This window comes from Dendrobates tinctorius, unplaced genomic scaffold (genome assembly GCF_039654945.1).
Source record: "Dendrobates tinctorius isolate UK_male_01 unplaced genomic scaffold, ASM3965494v1 ptg000004l, whole genome shotgun sequence".
NCBI classification, from domain to species: Eukaryota; Metazoa; Chordata; class Amphibia; order Anura; family Dendrobatidae; genus Dendrobates; species Dendrobates tinctorius.
The window spans coordinates 13,769,831-13,795,112 of NW_027361672.1; the positions used below are offsets into that span (position 1 = coordinate 13,769,831).

General features: G+C 45.0%; 2 protein-coding genes across 4 annotated transcripts in view; one reads left to right on the top strand and one right to left on the bottom strand.

Annotated features, from left to right (window-relative positions):
- On the bottom strand, positions 1-25,267 carry HSBP1L1 (heat shock factor binding protein 1 like 1). 3 transcript variants are annotated; one of them, XM_073566287.1, is made up of 5 exons: positions 25,156-25,267; positions 15,451-15,579; positions 10,250-10,316; positions 7,427-7,518; positions 1-220 (listed from the first exon to the last, which is right to left on the bottom strand). In XM_073566287.1, exons 2-5 carry the CDS (start codon positions 15,493-15,495, stop codon positions 215-217), a joined length of 210 nt encoding a protein of 69 aa, XP_073422388.1. In that variant the 5' UTR covers positions 15,496-15,579; positions 25,156-25,267; the 3' UTR covers positions 1-214. The 3 variants fall into 3 exon arrangements, with proteins under 3 accessions (XP_073422388.1, XP_073422382.1, XP_073422375.1); XM_073566281.1 differs by lacking the exons at positions 15,451-15,579; positions 25,156-25,267 and adding an exon at positions 23,785-25,147; XM_073566274.1 differs by lacking the exon at positions 25,156-25,267 and having other exon boundaries at positions 15,451-17,429.
- Positions 7,889-25,282, top strand: part of SLC66A2 (solute carrier family 66 member 2) — a 204,040-nt gene continuing 186,646 nt past the window's right edge. Inside the window, exon 1 of the mRNA XM_073566240.1 lies at positions 7,889-7,939. The gene's annotated coding sequence lies outside the window, so the exon portion shown is untranslated. The remainder of the gene's footprint in view (positions 7,940-25,282) is intronic.

The window sequence follows — 25,282 nt, forward strand, 5'->3', positions numbered from 1 at the left end:
TCAGCAAAACAGGATCATTTTAATTAGTATAATCCATAAAACAGAGCAGTAGCTGTATGGAAGCTCTGCTTCAGCCACTAGTTAAAAATATACTGATAACGCGTGTATAAAACAAGTGTTTCGGGATGAAATAGCAGCATTTAGTCATACAAATATTAGACGAATAAAAGGTTAACAAACACTATAAGTACATTGCAGGAAATCCTTCCAACTGTCAGTGCTGGAAAAGAAAAGAAAAATATATAAATAATAGTGGTTTAATAGACAATTACAAATCAGAGTTTATCAATTCAAGTTATATCAATTAATACATTTTTCTAGATTTTATTTATCACTTTGTAATTTCCTAGACTGTACAGAAACCTTTTGGTTTACAGCCCTGTGTTTTTTTCCGTCCTGTGGATCAACATTTTAGGGTATAGGTGTTTATTTGTGAAAAAAACAGAAATTTGGTGAAAATTTTGCAATTTTCCAACTTTGAATTTTTATGCCTTTAAATCACAGAGATGCGGCACACAAAAAACTTAATAAGTAACATTTCCCACATGTTTACTTTACATCAGCACAATTTTGGAACCAAAATTTTTTTTTGTTAGGAAGTTATAAGGGTTAAAAGTTGACCAGCGATTTCTCATTTTTGCAACACCATTTTATTTTTACGGACCACATCACATTTGAAGCCACTTTGAGGGGTCTATATGATAGAAAATACCCAAAAGTGACACCATTCTAAAAACTGCACCCCTCAAGGTGCTCAAAACCACATTCAAGAAGTTTATTAACCCTTCAGGTGCTACACAGGAATTTTTTGAATATTTAAAAAAAAATGAACATTAACTGTTTTTCACAAAAAAATACTTCAGGTTCAATTTTTTTTATTTTACCAAGGGTAACAGGAGAAATTGGACTGCAAAAGTTATTGTGCAATTTGTCCTGAGTACGCTGATACCTGATATGTGGGGGGAACCACTGTTTCGGTGCATGGCAGAGCTCAGAAGGGAAGGAGCGCAGTTTGACTTTTTCAATGCAAAATTGGCTGGAATTCAGATCGGACGCCATGTCATGTTTGGAGAGCCCCTGATGTGCCTAAACAGTGGAAACTCCCCACAAGTGACCCCATTTTGGAAACTAGACCCCCCCAAGGAACGTATCTAGATATGTGGTGAGAACTTTGAACCCACAAGGGCTTCACAGAAGTTTATAACGTAGAGCGGTACAATTAAAACATATTTTTTCCACAAAAATGATCTTTTCACCCCCAATTTTTATTTTCCCAAAGGTAACAGGACCCTAAAAGTTATTGTGCAATTTGTCCTGAGTACGCTGATACCCCATATGTGGGTGTAAACGACTATTTAGGCGCATGGCAGAGCTCGGAAGGGAAGCAGCGCCATTTGACTTTTTTGGCTGGAATTGAGATCGGACACCATGTCGCGTTTGGAAAGCCCCTGATGTACCAAAACGGTGGAAACCCCCCACAAATTACACCATTTTGGAAATTAGACCCCCCCCAGGGAACTTATCTAGATGTGTGGTGAACACTTTGAACCCCCCAGTGCTTCACAGAAGTTTATAATGCCCGGGGGTGAAAATAAAAAAATCATATTTTTTCCACAAACATGATATTTTAGTCCCCAATTTTTTTATTTTCCCAAGTGTCCCAGGAGAAATTTAACCCCAAAAGTTGTTGACCAATTTGTCCTGAGTACGCTGATACCTCATATGTGGGAGAAAACTACTGTATGGGCACACGTCGGTGCTCGGAAGGGAAGTAGTGACGTTTTGGAATGCAGACTTTGATGGAATGGTCTGCGGGTGTCATGTTGCCTTTGGAGAGCCCTGATGTACCTAAACAGTGGAAACCCCCCACAAATGACACCATTTTGGAAACTAGACCCCCTGAGGAACTTATCTAGATGTGTGGTGAGCACTTTGAACCCACAAGTGCTCCACAGAAGTTTATAACGCCCGGGCGTGAAAATAAAAAAAATATTTTTTCCACAAAAATGATATTTTTGCCCCCAATTTTTTATTTTCCTAAGGGTAACAGGAGATATTGGACCCCAAAAGTTGTTTTGCAATTTGTCCTGAGTAGGCCAATACCCCATATGTGGGGGTAACACACTGTTTGGGTGCATGGCAGAGCTTGGAAGGGAAGGAGCACCATTTGACTTTTTCAACTCAGAATTGGCTGGAATTGAGATCAGATGCCATGTTGCGTTTGGAGAGCACCTGATGTGCCCAAACAGTGGAAACCCCCCAATTCTAACTCCAACCCTAACCCCAACACACCCCTAACCCTAATCTTAACCCTAGCCCTAACCCTAATGGGAAAATGGAAATAAATACATTTTTTAAATTTTATTACTTTTCCCTAACTAAGGGGGTGATAACGGGGGGTTTGATTTACTATTTATGGCGGTTTTTATTTTTGGCAGCTGTCACACGCTAAAAGACGCTTTTTATTGTAAAAATAGTTTTTGCATCAACACATTTTGAGAGCTATAATTTTTCCATATTTTGACCCACTGAGTCATGTGAGATCTTATTTTTTGCGGGACGAGTTGACGTTTTTATTGGTACTATTTTCGGGCATGTGACATCTTTTGATCGCTTTTTATTCCGATTTTTGGGACGCAGAATGAACAAAAACCAGCATTTCATGAATTTCTTTTAGGGGGTGCGTTTACACCTTTCCGCGTGCGGTGAAATAGATAAAGCGGTTTTATTCTTCGGGTCAGTACGGTTACAGCGATACCTCATTTATGTCATTTTTTTATGTTTTGGCGCTTTTATGCAATGAAAACAATTTTATATAAAAAAATTATTATTTTTGCATCGCTTTATTCTGCGAGCTATAACTTTTTTATTTTTTCGCTGATGACGCTGTGTGGCAGCTCGTTTTTTGCGGGACAAGATGGCGTTTTCAGCGGTACCATGGATCTTTATATGCATCTTTTTGATTGCGCGTTATTGCACTTTTTGTTTGGTGGTATGATAATAAATCATTATTTTTTGCTTCGTTTTTTATTTTTATTTTTTAAGGGGTTCGCTAAAGGGGTTAACTAATGAGACAGTTTTATAGGGCGGGTCGTTATGGACACGGCGATACCAAATATGTGTACTTTTATTGTTTTTTTTTTTAATTTCCAAAATATGAATTTATTAGGGAATATTTTTTTTTTAAATTTATTTAGCGATTTAAAAAAAAAAAAAAAAATTGTTACTTTTTTTTTAACTTTATTACATTGTCCCAGGTGGGACAACACTGTCCTGTGACAGATCGCTGATCTGTCACATCACAGATCACTGTGACAGATCAGCGATCTGACACAGGCGCTGCACAGGCTTCCCTCTTGCCTGCGCATTGCAGGCATGAGGAAGCCGGCTCCCTGCAGGCCCCCGAAGGTCCCCACCGCCATATTGGATCTGGGGACCTGCAGGGAAGAAGACCCCCGCAGCAGCGCTGTACATTGCGCTGCTGTGGGGGGCTCAGGGAAGCACGGAGGGAGCCCCCTCCCGATGCTTCCTTTAACCCCCAATACACCGCGATCATGTTTGATCGCGGTGTGCCAGGGGTTAACGTGTCAGGGGCGGTCCGTGACCTTCCCTGACACATTGTGCCGGGTGTCAGCTGTGATAATCAGCTGACACATTGTGCCGGGTGTCAGCTGTGATAATCACCTGACACCCGGCCGCGACCAGCTGCGCTCCCCCCGTGAGCGCAGCTGATCGCATTAGACGTACTAGTCCGTCCTTGGGACTTAGGTCCCAGGTCACATGGACAGAATAGTACGTCTAATGTAGGAAAGGGGTTAAACTATGAAACTAATGCAATATTAATTGGGCGTTTCATAGTTATTGCGCTGTAAATTTTTTATTCCTTATTCCATGAGCTCTATCTTTTTTTCGTTCCATCATCACAACCACATGAGGTTTTGAATGATACCATTCATTTTACCATAATATGTTGTGAAAAACAGGAAGATAATAAATAAGTGGGATGAATTGGTGTTCATTGTATGGTAACAATTAACAGGCGCTATAGTATATAGTTATTTTTTACATTATTTAAGTGACTTTAAAAAATTCTGAAATTTCGAAAAAAAAATACATTGACACTTTCTGAGAATTGTAATTTTTTTTAGCAATTGACTTGTATTAAAGTATAATTTAAGTATCTTGAAATTTTTTTCGGTACGGAAACCCTGTACCGGAGATATCCGTGTCCGTGTGTTTCATACGTGTGGCAACCGTGTGCCACATCAGTATCACATGTACCGGCACCTGAGACTAGCTAGCCAAGTTTGTGCTGTTTTTAGGCGCCTGGTGCCGAAGATAGCTCACCTCATTGTCGCCTGCTCTCTCTGCGATCATCACGAGCATGAGACAATGTTGAGAGTTTTATTCAGCTCCCGCTGACTACATCGAGTGTAAAATGAAGAATTAAAAAAACACATTATACTCACTTTAACACCTACGCCCCTGAAGCAATTTTCCCCTGTAAAAAATAAAATAAAAAACAATATCCCTCACCTGTCCAAAGTTGAAAGAATCCATAGTGCCTTACGACATTTGCTCATCAGCATGAGCAGTGGCCTGAGGCGACTGCTTTTGCTGAAGAGCAGGGGCGAATGACTCGCAGCGAGAGCGGACCCATGAGATGCAATGATCTCACTGAGGTCAGCACAGTTCATGGGCCAGCTCTTGCTAAAGTAAGTCATTCTCCCCTGCTCTTCAGCATGACCGGTCGCCTCAGACCACTGCTCATACTGATGAGCAAATGTCGCACAGATGGATTACGGCGTGGGACACTATGGATTCTTTCAACTTTGGATAGGTGAAGGATATTGTTGTTTTTTTATACAGGAGACGATGGCTTTAGGGGATTAGGTGTTCAGGTGAGTATAATTTTTTTTTTTATTTTATTCACTTTACACTCTATGTAGACAGCGGGGGCTGAATACAACTCTCAACATTGTCCCCTGTTCGCGATGATCTCAGCACAAGCAGGGGACAATGAATGAGAGCTGACTCAATCAACTGGCGCCGGGGATCAGTGTGAACAGTACCATTGATTCCCAGGCACTGGTACATGTCACACTGATGACACGCAGATTTTATCTGTGTGTCATCAGTGTGCGGGATATTTTGCGGCCTGTTCTGCTGATAAAAAATGGACATGTCATTGTGTTTTGCCCATAGATATATGGTACATGAAAACACACTGACGTGTGCAAACCCATTCACTTGTATGGCTCTATGTGTGTAAGGGTCCCGTTACACATAGCGACTCTCCAACGATACAACCTGTAAGGATCGCTGGTACGTCGCTACATGGACGCTAGTAAGCTGTCAAACAGGCAGATCTACTCAACGACGCAGCAACAATATGGCGATCCGTATAACGACCTCGGCGGTCATTGGGACCTTGTCACACAACAGCTATTCTGACGACTCAGACCTCCATAGGCATGCTTCAGCGTTGCCTTTTCCACGCCCCTCTGCTCCGATTGGTGGCTACTACTGCGCTATCACTACGCGATTTGGTTCAGCGTCCCTGTCTGAGTGGCTAGTGTGCTATTCATTCGTGGATTCAGTCACTGACACGGGGACACGCAATTATTATAACTGTACATGTTAAATGTTATGATTGCATATAATTGATAGCTGACCAATTAAAGGAAACGCTACAAAGATCCTAATTTGAGACCACCAATCAGAGCTGAGGGGCATTGAAAAGACAAAGCAAAATCACGCCTGCGTCCCTGAGTCGCCAACGAGGTCGCGCATTGTTGTTATGGCGTCAAACACAGCGATGCATGCTGGCCAGCGGGACACCAACGATCAAAAAATGACCTAGGACATTCGAGCACGATCAGCGATATCGCGTGTCACATATAGTGAGATCGCTGGCACGTCACAACCTGTGACGTTTCAGCGATCTCGCTAACAATCTCGCTATGTGTGAAGTACCCCTAAGTGTCTCCGGTACGTGTGAAAGCGGTCACCAAATGTACTGGAGACACTGACGTCTGAAAGGGCACGCTGAAGCAAACCGCGTAGTGATAGCGCAGTAGTGGCCACCAATCGGGCGTGGAAAAGGCAACGCTGAAGCATGCCTATCGAGGTCTGAGTCGTCAAAATAGCGACTGTGTGACAAGGTCCCAACGACCGCCGAGGTCGTTACAGGGATCGCCGTATCATTGCTGCGTCATTGAGTAGATCTGCCTGTTTGACAGCTTACTAGGAGCGAAACATCAGATGGCGACAAAAATCCAGGGACAAAATGCTGTAGGTGAAACATCCTGGGGGGCCAAATGTGCCGGGGCGAAATTTACCCGGGGCGAACTGCTGGGGGCAAATTGCTGGGGGTGAACTGCTGGGGGCGAAACTTCCTATAACCTGATTTTGGCTCTTCACTCCTCAACACTGGAAAGACAAGTCATAAAGTTCTGTGAACTGAGGAAGTAGCGGGTGTCGCTAAGATCTGCAAATGTTCACATTTACAAGCACTTTACTTCCAATCTGTGACATAAAGAGGTGAGGTGAATAATTGACAACTTTTTTTTTTTTTAGCCACATGAATTCTCAAAAATCGGATAAAATCTCATGAGATGATTACACCAACGATCAAAAAATGGCCTAGGACATTCGAGCACGATCAGCGATATCGCAGGAGGGGGGGTGGTCGCCGCTATGTGTCACATATAGCGAGATCGCTGTTGCGTCACAAAACCTGTGACGTTTCAGCGATCTCGCTATGTGTGAAGTACCCCTAAGTGTCTCCGGTAATTGTGAAAGCGGTCACCAAATGTACTGGAGACACTGACGTCTGAAAGGGCACGCTGAAGCAAACCGCGTAGTGATAGCGCAGTAGTGGTCACCAATCGGGCATGGAAAAGGCAATGCTGAAGCAGGCTTATTGAGGTCCGAGTCGTCAGAATAGCGATTGTGTGACAAGCTCCCAACGACCGCCGAGATCGTTACAGGGATCGCCGTATCGTTGCTGCGTCGTTGAGTAGATCTGCCTGTTTGACAGCTTACTAGCGATCATGTAGCGATGTACCAGTGATCCTTACCAGGTCGTATCGTTGTCGGGATCGCTGGAGCGTCACTATGTGTAACGGGACCCTATAAGACTTGTGTAAGACTTGTAATATAGCCTGATGAAGGGGCTTTTTGAGCTCTGAAAAGCTTGCAAATATAATTTCTCTGGTTAGCCAATAAAGGTACAGTATCACTCCTTGAATATTTTTTTTTTTGGGGGACATAAGTATTTACATCGCTTTTTCTGGCTAACACGGTACCACTGTATTATTTTGTATTGGACATAGATTACCACGTTATAAGAATACGATTGACAAGTTTTACTGAGTTTTTTTTTTTTAGATCTGACATTTTGTAAGCTTAAAAAGATACTTACCACAACCTCATCTGTGTTATCTATGCCTGCTTGAGTCATTAGGTCACTGACATCATTCTGTAGTTTATCGATGTTAGAACCCATTTCCTCCAGTAAGATATTCAGGAAAATAACATAATATTGCTTAAATAAAAGCTTATAATATATGTTAGAGGCACAACTGGAAAGAAGAATGGGTTACAGAATAAATTATTTTTCTCCAAAACCTCTAAAGTACAAAACATTTTTGTAAATTTTTGGTACTGCAGGTGTCCTGTCGGACGCTATTCACACCACAGCGTCCGGCAGGCAGCGGTAGTTCCATCTCCGTCCACTATAGCCTCAGTGGCGCCGGCTTGATTTTACTCAGGTTATCTGGGGTTAATCTAGCTGGAAATCAGGTGGGATGTTTGGTCACGCCCACGGTCTTTAAATAGTCGTGCTGGCCTGTGGGCATCGCCGATTATAGCTTGTGTTTTATGCCAAGTGGTTCCGGTCTGGAGAGGAGGTGTTGGAGAGAGAAATTCATATCTGGTGGCGTATGATCCGTTGTTACCTTTTCGCCTTCCTATATTTGTGCTTTGTTTTGCCCTGTTCACATTACAGTATTGTCCTGTGTGTTTGCGGCACGGTGTGGTTTAAGTTCTCCCTGTCTGTCATTACTGTGTGGGCTTTGGTGGTTTGACAACTCACTGGGTGGAGGGTTCAGCTTAGGGCTGAGCAGGAGATAAGGAAAGGTTGGAGGCTCAGGCATTTGTACCATTAGCAAAAACCCTGGGTAGAGGGTCAGACAGGGTTTTCCCTAGTTTGAGGGACTCCGCAGGGGCCCCGGGTATTTTAGCCTCCTTTGACCTAAGCCCCGCATAACAGCAGGACATCCTGATTTAAAGGTTATCCAGGACTATTTTTTTATTTTTTTTTACTATAAGCCTAAGAACCAACAGGCAGGTAGTTGTGATCTACCTGCCTGCTGTGCTCGGCGCCAATCTATACTGATACAGAGCAGTCACAAACAGCTCCTGCTGGCGATTCAGCAGCTGACGCCACATTGACAGAGCAGCGGCGTCTCATCCTGCTCTGCTGACAAGTCTTGTCTGTCTACATCATGCTGATTAACAGCCGACTCTCTGCTGCCTAAAGCCAAGAAGAAGGGCTGGTCTGTTGACGTAGAGCAACTGAATCGCCGGCAGGAGCAGTCGGTGACCGCTCAAGCCAGGTAGTTCCCTCTGTTAGCAACTACCTGCCTGCTAGTGTTTAGGCTCGCAGTAAACTAAAATAGTCCTGGACAACACCTTGAGTAAATGGTGCTAAGCTGTAATACCAGACACAGCCTAAATAAGAAGTAGCATTTTCAGAAACAAAAAGTGAACCTGTAGTGTTTACACGTTGTTCAGACTCTGTCAACCTTTGGTCAAGGGTCTTTGTACGCTGCCTAGCATTTTTTAAGTTTATTCCCTATTTTATCTGAATAGTTTCGAACATTATTGGCGAATTTCAGTCCAGTAATGTGGGCAAATTGACTATTTTCAAATAGTTAATGGCTCGTTTACAAGTCTGTGTACACAGGCCAACAAGCAATGAAGACACAAATATATCGTCCTGACCCCATAACGTTATCAGCAGCACAACATACAGGGCGATGTGCTGTCGATAATGATGATTTTTATGCATACAATCACCCAGCAAACTAGTTGTAGGGTAATGGCCAACCTACATACGTTGGCAGATAATCGGGACCGAGCGATCCTATGAAACTCCTCGCTGATTATATATTTTTTTAAGTAAAAGAACTTTAATGCAACAACATAAACTGTATTAAACAGCATTCCGTACAGAGATGGTCTCTAAATGGTGTATTGCTAGGAAATACCATTAGTGTCGGCCTTCTGTACCACTTGCTGATCACTAGAATGCGATGGGTACCAGCATTAGGCTGGTTTCACATTAGCGCTTTTTAAGCGCACGCACGGCCGGGGGTAGCTCCGCCCCCGAGCCGGCTCTCTGCCCGGCGTGCCCGCCCCTTGCTTGTAGCGCCGCCTCCTAGCGGACAGCGGCGCCTGCGATCGGCGCACCCTATCTTTAGCATAGGGTGCGCAGATCGTGCGCAGGCCGTGCGCTAGTTGCGCTTTGACCTGCGCTGCGCACTTTTGACGGTGCGCCGTGCGCGCCAAAATCCGAAAAGTTTGATTTTGGCGCGCACGGCGCACCGTCAAAGGTGCGCAGCGCAGGTCAAAGCGCAACTAGCGCACGGCCTGCGCACGATCTGCGCACCCTATGCTAAAGATAGGGTGCGCCGATCGCAGGCACCGCTGTCCGCTAGGAGGCGGCGCTACAAGCAAGGGGCGGGCACGCTGGGCAGAGAGCCGGCTCGGGGGCGGAGCTACCCCCGGCCGTGCGTGCGCTTAAAAAGCGCTAATGTGAAACCAGCCTTAGGAATTTGTCTCGCCACTTTGGCCCCAAATATCCCTGCTCAGCTTACTGCATAGGTTGCAAAGTTGTCCACAATAGTTAATAAATTGAAGTAGTAAAAACATTTTCTAGTACCGCTCAAATCCAGCGATCAGGGGGTGTTTGGACACCCAGCAACAGTAGGAATAGAATATTAAAAGGGTTTACTGGCAAACAATTTTTTTGGAGGATTGGAAAAAAAAAAGCAATACTCACCTTACCAGCCCCCCACTGATCCAATTACAATGCTGCCCAGTTCTCACCTGGTCTCTAATAGCTGCAACGTTGATGTTATCAGTCATGGACTTGTGGTGTCCGGATGTCAGCACTTCAGCAGATAGTAGAGACCGGCATTGAGAAGAAATATACATTGCAAATGTCAGCAAAAAAGGATATTTCTCTCTGTCAGTTGATCTGACATTGATTGGAATCGCTCCTGGAGTTTTTTTAAAAGGTTTTCAGCCTGAAAGGTAAAACCAAATGTCATTGTATAACAAACTATAGACAAAATAGGTGTAAGCAGACATCATTATACTGATCAAGCATGCGAAGTAATGTACGGTTGTCAGCCTAAACTTTCTTTTACTCTTGCCGTGTTTTTGCTGCCCCAATAGATTTCTATGGGGCCGCCTAAATTCATTGGAGCGCCGTGTGCCGTATAGCCGTGAAAAAATATTGAGCTTGCTTGATATTTTTCACGGCTTACGGGGACACGGCTGCAATAGATTTCAATGGTGCCGCAAAAACAACGGTAGCTTGTTTTTGCGGTACACCGTTTTTGCGGGAGACGTAAAAGAAGCCTAACCAGATCTGATTCTCAGGCTTGTCTGTAGTGCTGGATTTTGGGGGATTTGGATGTTTCGCCCCCAGCATTTGACCCCCAGGATGTCTCACCCCCCAGCAGTTCGCCCCCGGATGTTTGTACCCTGTTTTGCCCCTAGAATTTTGTGTTTGGATGTTTTGCCAGTTTGTCCTTGTGGTTCATCAATCCACATAACAAAAGTACTGTACAGAGTGCTGCACTTTTGAGACATGTTAGATCAACTGTTTCCATCTGTAAACCTCACAAATGATTGTGTTATAGTATCAGAGCATTTTGCCGGCAATTTTAACAAGACATTTTCCAAAACGTTTATAAAACGTTTTTGTGTTACCAAAACATAACATGAAAAAAATAAACAAATTCAAAAAATGTAGTGTGAATGAGGCCTGATTTAGGTGGGGAATGTAAACCACTCTAAAATCAAAACATTTTGTGAACTTTTACCTGACCCAGCACCAACCTACTTTTTTGCAAGTTTTGTTACATTAGACTAGCTCTTACTCCATCTTTACATCAGAATATAGCAGTGTCTAAAATATCTACCAAGAGAGAGGTGTACTAGCACAAAACATCAGTCAGCTTCCACAGCAATTCACTTTCTACAAGTATGAATTCAGTTCTAGCCAAACGTGGGAAGAAGTTGGTCTACGAGAATCACATTTACCTATTTTCCAAACGAACGACTGACTATGTCCATTCCATCTGGGTGTGTGAAAAATGGTCGACTTGCAAGGGACATGTTTGGAGCACTGAAGCATCTGGTGAAGTGGTGAAAGTAACCAATCCCCACAACCACGCAGCACAAGCAGCAAGACCTGAAGCAATCCGACTTCTCAATGAGGCGGTCACCAGGGCAAGGACAACACAGGAGACACCACAACAGATTCTCACAGAAGTCATTTCAGGAGCCCATTCTAATGTTGTAGAACTTCTCCCAAAGAAAGCATCACTGAAGAGAACAATACGATTATCAAGGCAACTTGGCAATAATCCAAGGTTGCCCCAAACCCTTGATCAACTTGTTTTTCCCCAGGAGTTCCAGGGGTTCAATATTGATGGTATCCAGAAGAAGTTCTGTAGTCCACCACGAGTCCTCTACTTCCCAGTGTCCTCTTCTTCTGCCTGATCTCATCGCGGCACTGCGCATGCGCAGCAGCGTCTTGGTGACAGGAGAGGCATCCTGCCCCCTGGATTGACTGATGAATGGGGCAGGAGTGACGTCATGTCAGTGAGCGGCCAGGAGACATTCGGCCTCACTGCCGCGGCATTCATCATGCTTCATGGATCAGTGATCCAGGCAAGTTGAAAAGACAGCTGGAAACAGGAGACGGCATCACGGGGAACCGCTAGACTGCACTCCGTGACCCAAAGAGCTGCAGTTGCGACAGGTAAGTATGTCAGTTTTTTGTGTTCTAGGCTGAAAATACTTCTTTAAGGCCAGCCAGAAGAGACACTGGGTGAGCTGCTGAACAGTCAGCCACAGGAATCCCCAGCAATTGGGTCCTGTATATTTTACCCCCAGGTATGTTCAGCCCTAGATGTTTTGTTCCCTGCATCTTGACCCCAAAAGCTGAGGGTGAAACATCAGGAGTCAAAATGCTAGGAGCGAAACATCAGATGGCGACACATCCAAGGACAAAATGCTGTAGGTGAAACATCCTGGGGGCCAAATGTGCGGGGGCGAAATGTACCCGGGGGCGAACTGCTGGGGGTGAACTGCTTGGGGCGAAACTTCCTATAACTGGATTTTGGCTCTTCACTCCTCAACACTGGAAAGACAAGTTGTAAAGTTCTGTGAACTGAGGAAGTAGCGGGTGTCGCTAAGATCTGCAAATGTTCACATTTACAAGCACTTCCAATCTGTGACATAAAGAGGTGCATAATTGACAACTTTTTTTTTTTTAGCCACATGAAATCTCAAAAATCGGATAAAATCTCATGAGATGACTGCGCAATGCATCCTTTCTGGTGACGTGCCTGTTCGCACCTCTTATCACAGACTGATAGGGACAAAATCCTTGAACTGAGACCTTGGTTTATCAGTCCGGCAGATCACAATGAACATAGGCCGAGATGTCAGCGGTGATCATAATCTTGCAGTGTAAATGCACCTTTTATATTTGAGGAGGGAATGTGAGCTCAGAGATAAAAATATTACATGGCGGGAACCTTTATCTCTCCAGACATTATAGTACTTCAGGGCACTTGTGCGTGGTGACAGATTTCCCCTTTAAATTAGCAGTACTTTACAAAAAAGCAACATAGATATTCAGCTTAATAGGAGTTTAGAGCAGGGCTGTGGAGTTGGAGTCATGGAGTTGGGGTTGGTATAAAATGGACCAGCTCCTAAAATATATAATAAATTGGGTACAGTAGTTCAGTGCAGGATGTGAGGTACATTTTTTCATAAGAATTTGGGAAAGTTCTTAAATGTCCTATAAATGTCTGTTCTGTTCCTGATGTAAGGATCTCAGCTTTTAGTTGAGATGAATCTGTGCTGCACTTTATGTACATGCTCAGTAGTGACCAGTGCTGTGGAGTCGCAGTTGAGATGAGGCTGTGCTGCACTTTATGTACATGCTCAGTAGTGAGGCAGTGCTGTGGGGTCAGAGTCAGGGAAATTGAGGAGTTGGAATTGGTGGTTTGGATTACTGCCTCCACAGCCCTGGTATAGAGGTATATTTCTGCATCTGGATTTCTCACCCTTTCCCGTTAAATGATGTACTACTAATAGATCATGGGATTTATGCAGGGTTGGCTGGGATACCTGTAACATAAGTCATGGGGGACTACATACTGTGTGGTGGGCTGCAGGGGATACGATCATACAGTATGAGCGGTCGTGGGGGAACTATTGTACTGTGTGGTGGGCTGTGCGGATACATCATACTATACGGGAGACTTTGGAAGAACCATCATACTGTGTGGAGAACATCATAATGGGTGGAGAGCTGTGGTGTGGGGCCATGGAGAAAATAACTGTGTATGTACACCAATACATATCCCCATATCCCTATCTGTATTTTAAAAAGTTTGAAAGTATGTGATTGTTGTAATAGAAGTTTTGCTATGGGACCTAGCACCTCCTTATAGGCCCAGGGTCACACAGTGGTCGAATCTCTCATGCGAGAGAAATGAGCCGATTATGCTAATGACACTCTGATCAAACTATGTCAGAATTTGATCCGCGTGTCACTTTACTGTGATCCGATTCTCTCACAGGTGATAAAAAGACAGAGAACTAAGTTTTTCTGTCTCTTCCGTTCTTTGTGTCTGCAGTAATCAGACTGCACTTGGATGACATCTGAGTGCAGTCCAATGTATCACACGCTCCCACCATATAGTAAAATCAATGGTGTCATTTAAAAGTACAATAACGACCAAAAAAAAAAGCCCGGATACTGCTATCTTGTCGGAAAAATAAAAAAAGTTATGGCTCTTGGAAGAAGGGGAGGGCGAAAAAAAGAGAGTAAAAATGGAAAATTGCAAGGTCATAAAGGTGTTACTACGGCTGAAGATTTACAGAGGGGCACTGTCATTGTGTGGGGCACAAAAGGAAGTCACTATTACTCAGCAGGGCACAGAGGGGTCATTTTTACTGTTTATGGTACTACATATATTTTCTCTTGAAGTGGTAGAATGGGAGGAGGGTCTTGGAAAAGCAGTAAGACAAAGATGTCTGTTACATTTTGAAGGAATGTGTTATACGTAGAAGAATGGGTCATGGTGGTCTGGACATTTTTTTGCAAAAAAAAAAAAAGCCCTCACTCAGCTCCAACAACGGAAAAAATAAAAATGTTATGGGTCATGGAGAATACTGAACGAGTGTTTATTGATGCAGTGAAAATGCACACCCCTAAAAATACTCATCCTAAACCCGGAAAATCTGCAGGTGAAAAAAGCACAAAACATATGTAATCCGCACATGACTAAATAAAGTTTTGTCAAAGAGAAAAACCAGGAAGTATCAAAAACAGAATCCAAAATGCCCTCAAAGACGTAATGACAACATTAGGCTGTGTGCACACGCTGCGGATTGTGGTGCGGATTCATCCGTGCGGATTTTGTAAAATCCGCAGGTGAAACCGCAGGTCAAAAGACCTGCGGTTTATCTGCGGATTGCTCTGCGGTTTTGTCCTGCGGTTTTTCATCTCCTCAATGGAGGAGATGGCAAACCGCAGCGGAATCCGCAGAAAGAATTGACATGTCATTTCTTTCTGCGGATTGAAAACCGCAGATAATCCGCGCGGAAAATTCCGCACCGTCTGCACTGCGGTTTTTGATTCCCATAGGGAATCATGGTACTGTACACCGCAGCAGAAACTGCAGCGTGTGCACACAGCCTTAGGGTATGTGCACATGCTGCGGTTCCGCTGCGGTTTTGGCCCTGCGGAACTGCAGCAGTTCCGCAGACATGGTACTTTACCATGTAACCCTATGGGTTTTCAAAACCGCAGTGCTCACGCTGCGGTTTTTTTTCCGCAGCATGTCAATTGTTTCTGCGGATTCTGCTGCGGTTTCACACCTTTAACATAGTAGAGGTGTGAAACCGCAGGGCAAAACCGCAGGCCAAAACGCAGCAAAACCGCAGGTCACTTTACCTGCGGTTTTACCTGCGTTTCCGCGCGAAAAAAACCGCAGCGGAATCCGCAGCGTGTGCACATAGCCTAACAAGTAACCTGGGATATCTGCAATACCAAAAACTCACCAAACGCTCCTCTGAGGACGCGGCCTTACGTTATATCAGCGCACACAAGAAACAACACAAACTTACAAAATCAGAGAGGTCTTGCGGGGTTTTGGGGTCGTTGTCAGCCATGCTGTCCCTACGATGCCCAGCAGTGACACTGGCTGCCACCGGACAGCTCTTCCCTGTCTGCTGGGGGGCAGCGTCCACAAACAACTGCAACAATGGAGAGGCAACTGTCATGGAAACTTCTGAGCCAATGGGGAGTGTAGCAGAACAAGTCCTACCTGTCAGAGGCCGCCACACCTTCCCCTGGACGCTGCTCATGCAATGTGGAGCCAACTGCCTGCATTGCTTCTAAAGGAAGCCTTCCAGGACAGCCATGGGATCCCAAAGTATACTCACACATTGTGATATTAAGACAGGCTTTAACAAATGAATGGAACAGATTACTATCAACTGTGGCTTATTTTAACCCACTAAGGACCAGGTCATTTTAATTTGATCTTTTGAATTTTGATTTAGGACATTCCTAAATCTGTATCTTTTTTTTTTCTTTTCAGTTGTATTTTACCATGGCGCTCTTTATTCCAAAGGCCGACATACCATTGGTGTAGCACAATTATGGTGATGTCAGATTTAAAGTTTTATTTTGTTATTGTTTACTGCGTTAAAAAAAATGCTTAAAGATGGTCGGTTTCATCAAATTCTGAGACCCATAACTATTATTTTTTTTTTGGGGGGGGGACAAATGAACTGTATGAAAGCTCATGTTACCGGGCAAGGTGTAGTGTTTGGGTGCATACAACTTTTGATCACTATTTATTCAATATTTTTAGGGTGGTGTGATCACAAAAAAAAATAAACACCAAAAATTCCGCTATTTGTTTTTCTTACGGCGCTTACTATAAGGACAAATAAAATTATTGGTATGCAGAAGTCTATAAAATCGAATTCGAGGGAACTAGACAAGTTTACTAATCATAATTTCATAGGAGGATATCAAAACAATTAACATATGTTTCCCTAAAATCACTTTTTATTATTTTTATTTATTTAAAATCACTTCCTGCAATATCGTACAAAAGAAGATGTCCCTGAATTAATGGTCCAACCAGTTCAGTTTAGGATTAGATGTAAAAGGAGAGAAAAAAACCTTTCCCTAAAAATGACACCTACCTGTGCCGCAGAGATTGGGGCACCCTAAGATGACAAAAGTGGCACCCCTGCTGTTCATCAGCTGACACTAGCACACCCTGACCTATCCACTGTGGGTCAGACAAATTAATACATAATTATCTATTGGTGCCACAAGGAATATAGAGAGTGATAACATTAGTGCAATGTGAATCACAGTGCAATATATCACATTATACACAAATAAACAACTTTGACAAATGATACACTAGAGTTTAATAAGTGTGCAGTCTATGTGTCATGCTTTTCCTAAACCTGAAAGCCTACTTAAGCCGTGGAGGTTTGCACTCTAATCAGACACAAGTGGCATCCCTGCTCCCCGTCGCCTGTCCCTAGTAGGCCCTGACCTATATCTACAATTTATACAAATATAAATATTGTGATAACAAAAACTAGTATGATGTAAACATGGAATCTACAGTGTCACCATAGAACTACAGATATAGTGGTCTGATCCAAAATAAATGTATACACTGTTGTACTATAAATCAGGATCTGTCATGAAACAATAGTGTATCATTAGACAGGTAGGATCATCTTTGTAAGATAACACTAAGGCCTTTTTCACACGTCCCTGTCTCCAGTATGTGTTGTGACAGGTATCACACGTACCGGAGACACATACACACATTCAACTGAATGTGTCTATGGAGATATCAGTGTGTTTTCACGGACTGTTTGTCCGTGTGCAAAACACGCAGACATGTCCGTTTTAACACGGACACACGGCCCACAACACGTGCTGCACACGTGCAAACGGAGAACAATGTACACTGCCCTCTGTGAGCACGGCCGGCGGCCGGGGAAGAATCAGCTACAGTAAGCCGCTGAACTCGGCTGTCATTCTTCCCTGCTCTGCCGGCAACAGCTCGAGCAGGGAAGAATGAATAAAAAAAAAAAAAAATGACGTGAGGTCCCCCTTATTTTTGTAACCAACTCGGCAAAACTATACAGGTGCAGGCTGCTATTCTCAGTCTAGTAGGGGGCCATTAATATGGTCCCACCAGCCTAAAAACAGCAGCCCGCAGCTGCCCAGAAAAGGCGCATCTATTAAATGCGCCTATTCTGGAGCTTTGTCGGGTTCTTCACACTTGCCCTGTAGAGGTGGCAAGTGGGGTCATAAGGGGTTAATGTCACCTTGCTATTGTAAGGTGACATTAAGCCCGGCTAAGTAATGGAGAGGTGTCAAAAAGACACCTATCAGTTACTAATTCTATAGTAAATAAAGGGTTAATTAAACACACACAGAAAGAATAAAGTATTTTAATGAGAGAATACACCACACATTTTTCCAATCTTTATTAGACTGCTAATTCCATCTTGAAGCCATTGATCACCTGTAAAAAAAAAAAAAAAAAAAAAAAAAAAAAATTAAAAAAACAAACCAACAATATAGCATATCTGTATGGCAGTCAGTGAAGTTCCACAGCATAAATCCATCTCTGGGGGTTAATAAGTTTACAGTCGGAGCGGGGCTAATGCAACCGCTCGAGCTGTAAACTACTGGGGAATGAATGGGAAGCAGAGGGCACAGGCTCAGTGACAAGCGGTTTTGACACATTTCCATTACTGAGCTGGGCTTAAAGCCACCTTACAGTAGCAAGGTGACATTAACCCCTTATTAACCCATCTTGCCACAGCTACAGGGCAGTGGGAAGAACCCGGCAAAGCTCCAGAATTAGCGCATTTAATAGATGCGCCTTTTCTGGGCAGCTGCAGGCTGCTGTTTTTAGGCTGGGGGACATATTAATGGTCCATTACCAGACAGAATAGCAGCCCACACCTATATAGTTTTGCCGGGTTGGTTACAAAAATAAAGGGAACCCCACATTGGTTTGTTTTCAATCATTCTTCCCTGCTCTTCCGGAAGAGCAGGAAGAAAGACAGCCAAGTTCAGCACCACATGCAGGAGAACAGCGGCTTACTGTAGTACTACTTCCCCTGCAGCCATCCGTGTGCTACTGATGCGGCACACTTGTGCCACACGGATGTGCCACGTGTACACACGGAAACGGATATCTCCGGTAACGTTTTTTTCCGGTACTGGAAATATCTGGATGTGTGAAAGAGGCCTTAAGGGCATCTAAACCACTTAATATACAGGTGTCCTTAAGATAAATACGATCCACCAATATAATTAATCATCATTCCTTCTAGACAAAACATGCGTTTAATAAAAACTTAGCAGTCCACAATTGCAGGGCGCAGGTGCGGGACAACCACTAGACATCACAGGGCACTGTGACGCTAATGGGAGGCGACAGGCACACAAATAATGACCGGAGACACTGTTTTCATCCATGCACCGCACGGCCCAGAGCCTGGAAGAACACATTAACATAAAGGATTAAAAGATGATTTCTGAAGAACAAGACCGCAGATGTGAGGCATACAGGTATGACTATTTTAAGTATTCTAGAACCTGTATGCCCATATTAATAGCTTAGGTACAGTCAAGGGGGTGACAGATTCCCTTTAACCCATTCACCACCTTGGATTTTTCTGTTTTTGAGTGTTTTTTGCTCCCCTTCTTCCCAGAGCCATAACTTTTTTATTTTTCCTTCAGTATGGCCATGTGAGAGCTTGTTTTTTTGTGGGATGAGTTGTACTTTTGGTTTTGCCATATTATGTACTGCAAAACTGGAAACAAACTCAAAGTGCAGAGAAATTGCAAAAAAAATTGCAATTCCACAATTGTTTTTGACCATATTCACTAAGTGCTAAAACTGACCTGCCATTATGATTTTTCAGGTCATTACGAGTTCGTAGACACTAAACATGTATAGGTTCTTTTTTACGTAAGTGGTGAAAAAAAAAAACTTTTCCAAGACCCATAGCCTCTCCACTGTTCGTGATTTGGGGCTTGTCGAGGGCTTATATTTTGCATGCCATGCTAAAGTTTTTATTGATACCATTTTGGTGTAGTTAAGAAAAGATCTTTTGATTGGCTATTATTGCATTTTAATTATTATTATGCATTTATATAGCGCCATTTATTCCATGGCACTTTACATGTGAAAAGGGGAAATATAGACAAGTATAATAAACATGTGTAAGACAAGGGACACACAAGTACATAAGGAGAGGGGACCCTGCCCGCGAGGGATGGGTGAGGATACAGTAGGAGAGGGTAGAGCAGGTCGTGCGGTGGTTCAGTAGACCGAGGATCATTGCGGCAGAGAGTTCCAGAGTATGAGGAAAGCACGGGAGAAGTCTTGTATGCGGTTGTGGGAATAAGAAATAAGGGGAGAGTAGAGAAGGAGATCTTGAGATGATCGAAGGTTGCGTGCGGGTAGGTACCTGGAGACCGTGTCACAGATGTATGGAGGAGACAGGTTGTGGATGGCTTTGTATGTCATGGTCAGGGTTTTGAATTGGAGCCTCTGGGCAATAGGAAGCCAGTGAAGGGCCTGGCATAGGGGGGAGGCTGGGGAATAGCGGGGAGACAGGTAGATTAGTCGGGCAGCAGAGTGTAGGATGGACTGGAGTGGTGCTAGAGGGGAGGCCAGAGAGTAGGACGTTGCAGTAGTCGAGGCGGGAGATGATAAGAGCATGCACTAGTGCTTTTGTGGTTTCGTGGTTGAGGAATGAGCGGATCCGGGAGATATTTTTGAGTTTGAGGCGGCAGGAGGAGGCGAGGGCTTGGATATGTGGTTTGAAAGAGAGCGCAGAGTCGAGGATCACCCCAAGGCACCGAGCGTGCGGGACTGGGGAAAGAGAGCAGCCATTGACGGATAGGTCTGGTGGAGGGGTAGAGTGAGATGGCGGAAAGATGATGAATTCTGTTTTGTCCATGTTCAGTTTGAGAAAGCGAGCAGAAAAGAAGGCTGAGATAGCAGACAGACATTGTGGGATTTCAATCAGTAAGGAGGCGAGGTCAGGTCCAGATAGGTAGATCTGCGTGTCATCGGCATAGAGGTGATACTGCAAACCGTGGGATTCTATAAGCTGTCCCAAGCCGAAGGTGTAGAAGGAGAATAGTATGGGTCCTAGGACCGAGCCTTGAGGAAAACCGCCAGACAGGGGGTGAGGTGAGGAGGTGGTGTGTGAGAGGGAGACACTAATTGTTCTATCTGTTAGGTATGATGAGATCCAGGATAGGGCCAAATCTGTGATGCCAAGAGATGAGAGAGTCTGTAGCAGGAGGGAATGGTCTACGGTGTCAAAGGCAGAGGACAGGTCCAGGAGGAGGACAGAGTAGTGTCGCTTGCTCTTGGCGGTTAGTAAGTCGTTAGTGACTTTAGTTAGGGCAGTTTCAGTTGAGTGATGTGGTCGGAAGCCAAATTGTAACCGGTCAAGGAGGGAACAGGTGGAGAGGTGAGAGGGCAGTTCAAGATATACATGCTGTTCCAGTAGTTTTGAGGCGTAAGGGAGAAGAGATATCAGGCGATAGACAGAGGATGGGTCAAGGGAGGGCTTTTTTAGGATGGGTATGATTGAGGCATGTTTGAAGGATGAGAGAAAGACACCATTTGTAAGTGAAAGGTTGAAGAGGTGTATTAGAGATGGGATGAAGACTGTGGCCAAGTTAGGGATGAGATGGGACGGGAGTGGGTCGAGGGCACAAGTGGTGAGGTGTGATCTTGACAGAAGGGTGGAGAGCTGACCTTTTGTCATGGTGGAGAAGCTGGCTTTTGCAAAACCAGGCTGAGCGGCTAAGAGGGGCATTGGGGGCAGCGGGCCAAAGCTTTCTCTGATCGTATCACTCTTCTGCTTAAAGAAGGAGGCAAAAGTCTTCAGCAGAAATGAAAGGCGAGGGAGGAGGTGCTGTGGGACGGAGTAGAGAATTGAAAGTGTTGAAGAGCTGTTTAGGGTTGTGAGACAGGGAGGATATGAGAGATGCGAAGTAAGTTTGTTTTGCGGCAGAGAGCGTGGACTTAAAGCTGGCAAGGGACTGCTTGCATGCGCTGAAGTGCTCAGTAGAATGGGTTCCCTTCCATCTCCGCTCAGCGGCCCTGGAAACCTGTCTCAGTTCTTTGGTCTGGCTGGTCAGCCAGGGCTGCCTGATGATTGTTCGAGTTTTGCTCTGCGTGAGGGGGCAGCCGAATCAAGTGTTGCTGTTATTGTGGTGTTGCAAAAAGTGGTGGCAGCATCTGTGCCATGAAGGGAAGCTATTTCTGTAAGAGGGAGAAGGGACTCGGAGAGTGATTGTAAATTGAGGTGTTTGAGATTCGTGCGAGGGTGAGCGAGTTTATGGAGCGGGGGATGCGCAGTAAGAGAGGAGAGGGAAGAGAATGTCAGTAGGTTGTGGTTAATGCAATGTTGTGGCTATCAAAAGAAGTATTTCTTGTGTTTTGATTTTTTTTCTCGTTACGCCATTTACCGATCTGATTCTTTTTATATATTGATAGATCAGACGTTTCTGAATGCGGCGATACCAAATATGTGTATTTTATTTTGAATGGGGCAAATTTATATATTAATATTTTTGAAAACTTTTTTTTTACTTTACACTTGCTTTAATCTCCATGGGATCATCAGATTGCTTGCGCTATTGTGCTTCAGCCCTGCTCTGTTGCAGAAACGCTCACTTGCTATGAGCGCTGACCACCAGGCGGTGCTCATAGCTATCAGGCAATGACAACCACAGGGGTCTCCTGCAGACTCGGGGGGCTGTCCTGCAAACCCATTGGCGACTCACGGTCATGTGATAAGGCCGAGGATGGGCGGGATTAATGACACGCTTCCAGCGCGAGCATGTTAAATGCCACTGGCAGAGATTGATAGCGGCATTTAACATGTTAACAGCCGCGGATGGATCGCAATTCGACCCGCAGCTGTTAGGGGCACATGTCAGTGTCACGCTCGCGCCTTGGCTGAATGGCGCGAGCTGGGGGGTTGTGGCCCCACTGTGCCACAAACCAGACTACCCTGGAAGGGGCGTAACTACGGCAGCTACCTCCGTCTTCACTGGAGCCTCTGATGGTGAGGTCAGGCTTGTGTGGCAGGTAGTTGCCGGGTGCCACTCCAGGGTGGTGTCTGGCTGTGGCTGTTGATCAAACTCGGGAACAGGACACCAGGACAGGTGCGAGTGACAAGCAGGCTGAGACACAGGGCAGGCAGGCACGGCTTGGAGACACAGGGCAAGCAGGCACGGCTTGGAGACACAGGGCAAGCAGGCACGGCTTGGAGACACAGGGCAAGCAGGCACGGCTTGGAGACACAGGGCAAGCAGGCACGGCTTGGAGACACAGGGCAAGCAGGCACGGCTTGGAGACACAGGGCAAGCAGGCACGGCTTGGAGACACAGGGCAAGCAGGTGTGGTGTATGAAGGAACAGGTTGGGACCTGTTCACACAGGAGGTGCAGGTCTGGATGCAGGAAGGAGTGGAATATGTTGGAACAGGTTAGGAACTGAGCCACAGGAGTGCGGAGTAGGCTGGGCTGCAAGGGAGCCGGGCAGGCAGAGCGGCTAGGGACCCGAGCAGGCAGAGCTGCAAGGGTGCAGATGCACAGACAGGGAGGACCCAAGGAAAGACACAGCAGGGAAGGAAGCCACAGACAAGGAGAAAGGGAGACTAAGGTAGGACAGAGTACAGACAAGGTACTGGGACCAAGACTCAAGGGCCAGGATATTCAGCCTCCTGGCAGGCAGATAAGATACAAAGCAAGACAAGAAGTATTCCTCCAGAGAAGGAGGAAATACACAGAACAGGGCCTCGCTTCCTCAGCAGCAAGATACTGAGATTAGACATTGCTCAGGCAATGTTTCAGTGGGTGTGGTGGAACTAAATAGTCAAGGGCTCTAGGTGATTGGTCAGGGACAGATTAGACAGGTGCACCCTGACTGCATAAGAACCAGAGAGTTCTGGCGCCGCCCCCCCTATACACATAGCCAGGAAACATACAGCAGAGCCAAGGCACAGAGCGCAGGACTGGCAACAGACAGAATTCACAGCATGACCCGGAGCAGTGAGTAAGTTGATGTGCGGGGGATGGGAGGCCATGCAGTGACGCCAGCAGGGTTGTTACAGTCAGCTAATGAAATCAGCTGACCCACAGCAAACAGGGGGAGGCAACCGTACACATACCTGTATGTCTAAGGTTGGAAAGGGGTTAAAATATCCTGTGAAATGTTTAGAAGTTGCCTCATTTCAGGGGCTCAAAAGTAATCGGACAAATTATCTTTACCATAAATAAAATGCTAATTTTTAATACTTTGTAGAGAATTCTTCACAGGGAAAAGATTCAATAGAAAATAATATGAAAGATTTCAGAATCTACCTCACTTATGGTATTTTTTTCTTCGTTGTTCTCTGGAAGGATTTTTCTTGATGCCATGATTAAATAAATTAGCCTTAGGCCTTTTTCACACTTCCGTTTTTTTGTCAGTCAAAATCCGCCAGTTTAAAAAAAAAAAAAAAAAAAAAAGGATCCGCCCCTTTTTTGTCGGATCCGTTTTTTCCCCCATAGACTTAAATTAGCGGCGGATTTTGATTGACGGTCGTCCGTTGCATCCATGGATGGATCTGTTAGAATTGTTGCGTCTCCCGGGCGGAGCGACGGACTCTGAAATGTGTGCAGCATGTGCACATACCCTAAGTTGCTTAAGGGTTATTCTGGAAGGATTGGAGATCATATTTGCTTTGAGAAGCTTTAATTCTGAAGTTAAAGCTTCTTGTCTCAATCTACAAGGGCCGGCTTGGAAGATTGGAAGAGCTGCAATTCCTAAATTCTTACTCCAACTGGGAGTCAGCACATTGTGTCACTGTCCAAACATTTCTGGACCTCACTGTAAATAGGCGGCGCACAGAAGACTTGGATGTCCCACCCTGAGTCTACAGAACTGTTTGGGAGAGATGATATTCGTCATCATTCCAAGAAAACCTCTTCAATAGTAAGCCTGGGACAAAAACGTGAGCGCTCTATTTATCCTCAGGATGCCATATAGAAGCGTTACAGGTGCTAGAGAGCGGCGACCAGCAGCATCAGGGTCTCTGGCCCTGCATGGCATCCATGCCCTCACCGTCAGCCCACCAGAAGTCTTCTATTTCAGAGATGTGGAGCGGCTCCCATACACTTGTGGTATAGCCTAAGGAAATGCCACCATCGACTACAGATAGAGCGCTCATTTGATAATCTCTGGAAACACAAAATGAGGCTAAGGGTGAGTGCACAAAGTGCGGATTGAGCTGCGGATTTGCAGGTAAATGACCTGCGGTTTGACACCTGTACAATGGAACAAGTGTCAAACCGCTGCGGAATCCGCAGAAAGAATTGACATGTTGCGGATTTAAAACCGTGGAAAAATCCGCAGCATGTGCACTGCGGTTGTGAAATCCCATTGGCTAACATGGTACTGTACATTGCTTGTGGATCAGCAGGGCCAAATCCGCTACAGATCCGCAGCAGAATCCGCAACGTGTGCACACACCCTAAAAGTGATGAGAAAAAGATTTGTGTGGCGTCTTCCCTACGTGACGTCACGTTTCTCCTATCCAAGTGACCCACAAACAAAAAACCTGGAAGCGATGGAGCGTCACACTCTAGAACCCCACACTGCACTTTATCAAGGAGAGGCTGCCTTCTGCTGCTTGGCGTGGCCACCCGCCGGCTCCCGCGCAGGATGCTACCCACTTGCTCTTCGTTCCTCACTCTGTGACTGAACTGTCTTCCTCCCTAGTCCCTCCATTGACGTTCATAAACGCTAAGCCCCGCCCATTCCCGGCAATCACGTGACCTCTAGCCTGTGTCTTGGCACTTCCTCTCTCACTTCCTTCGT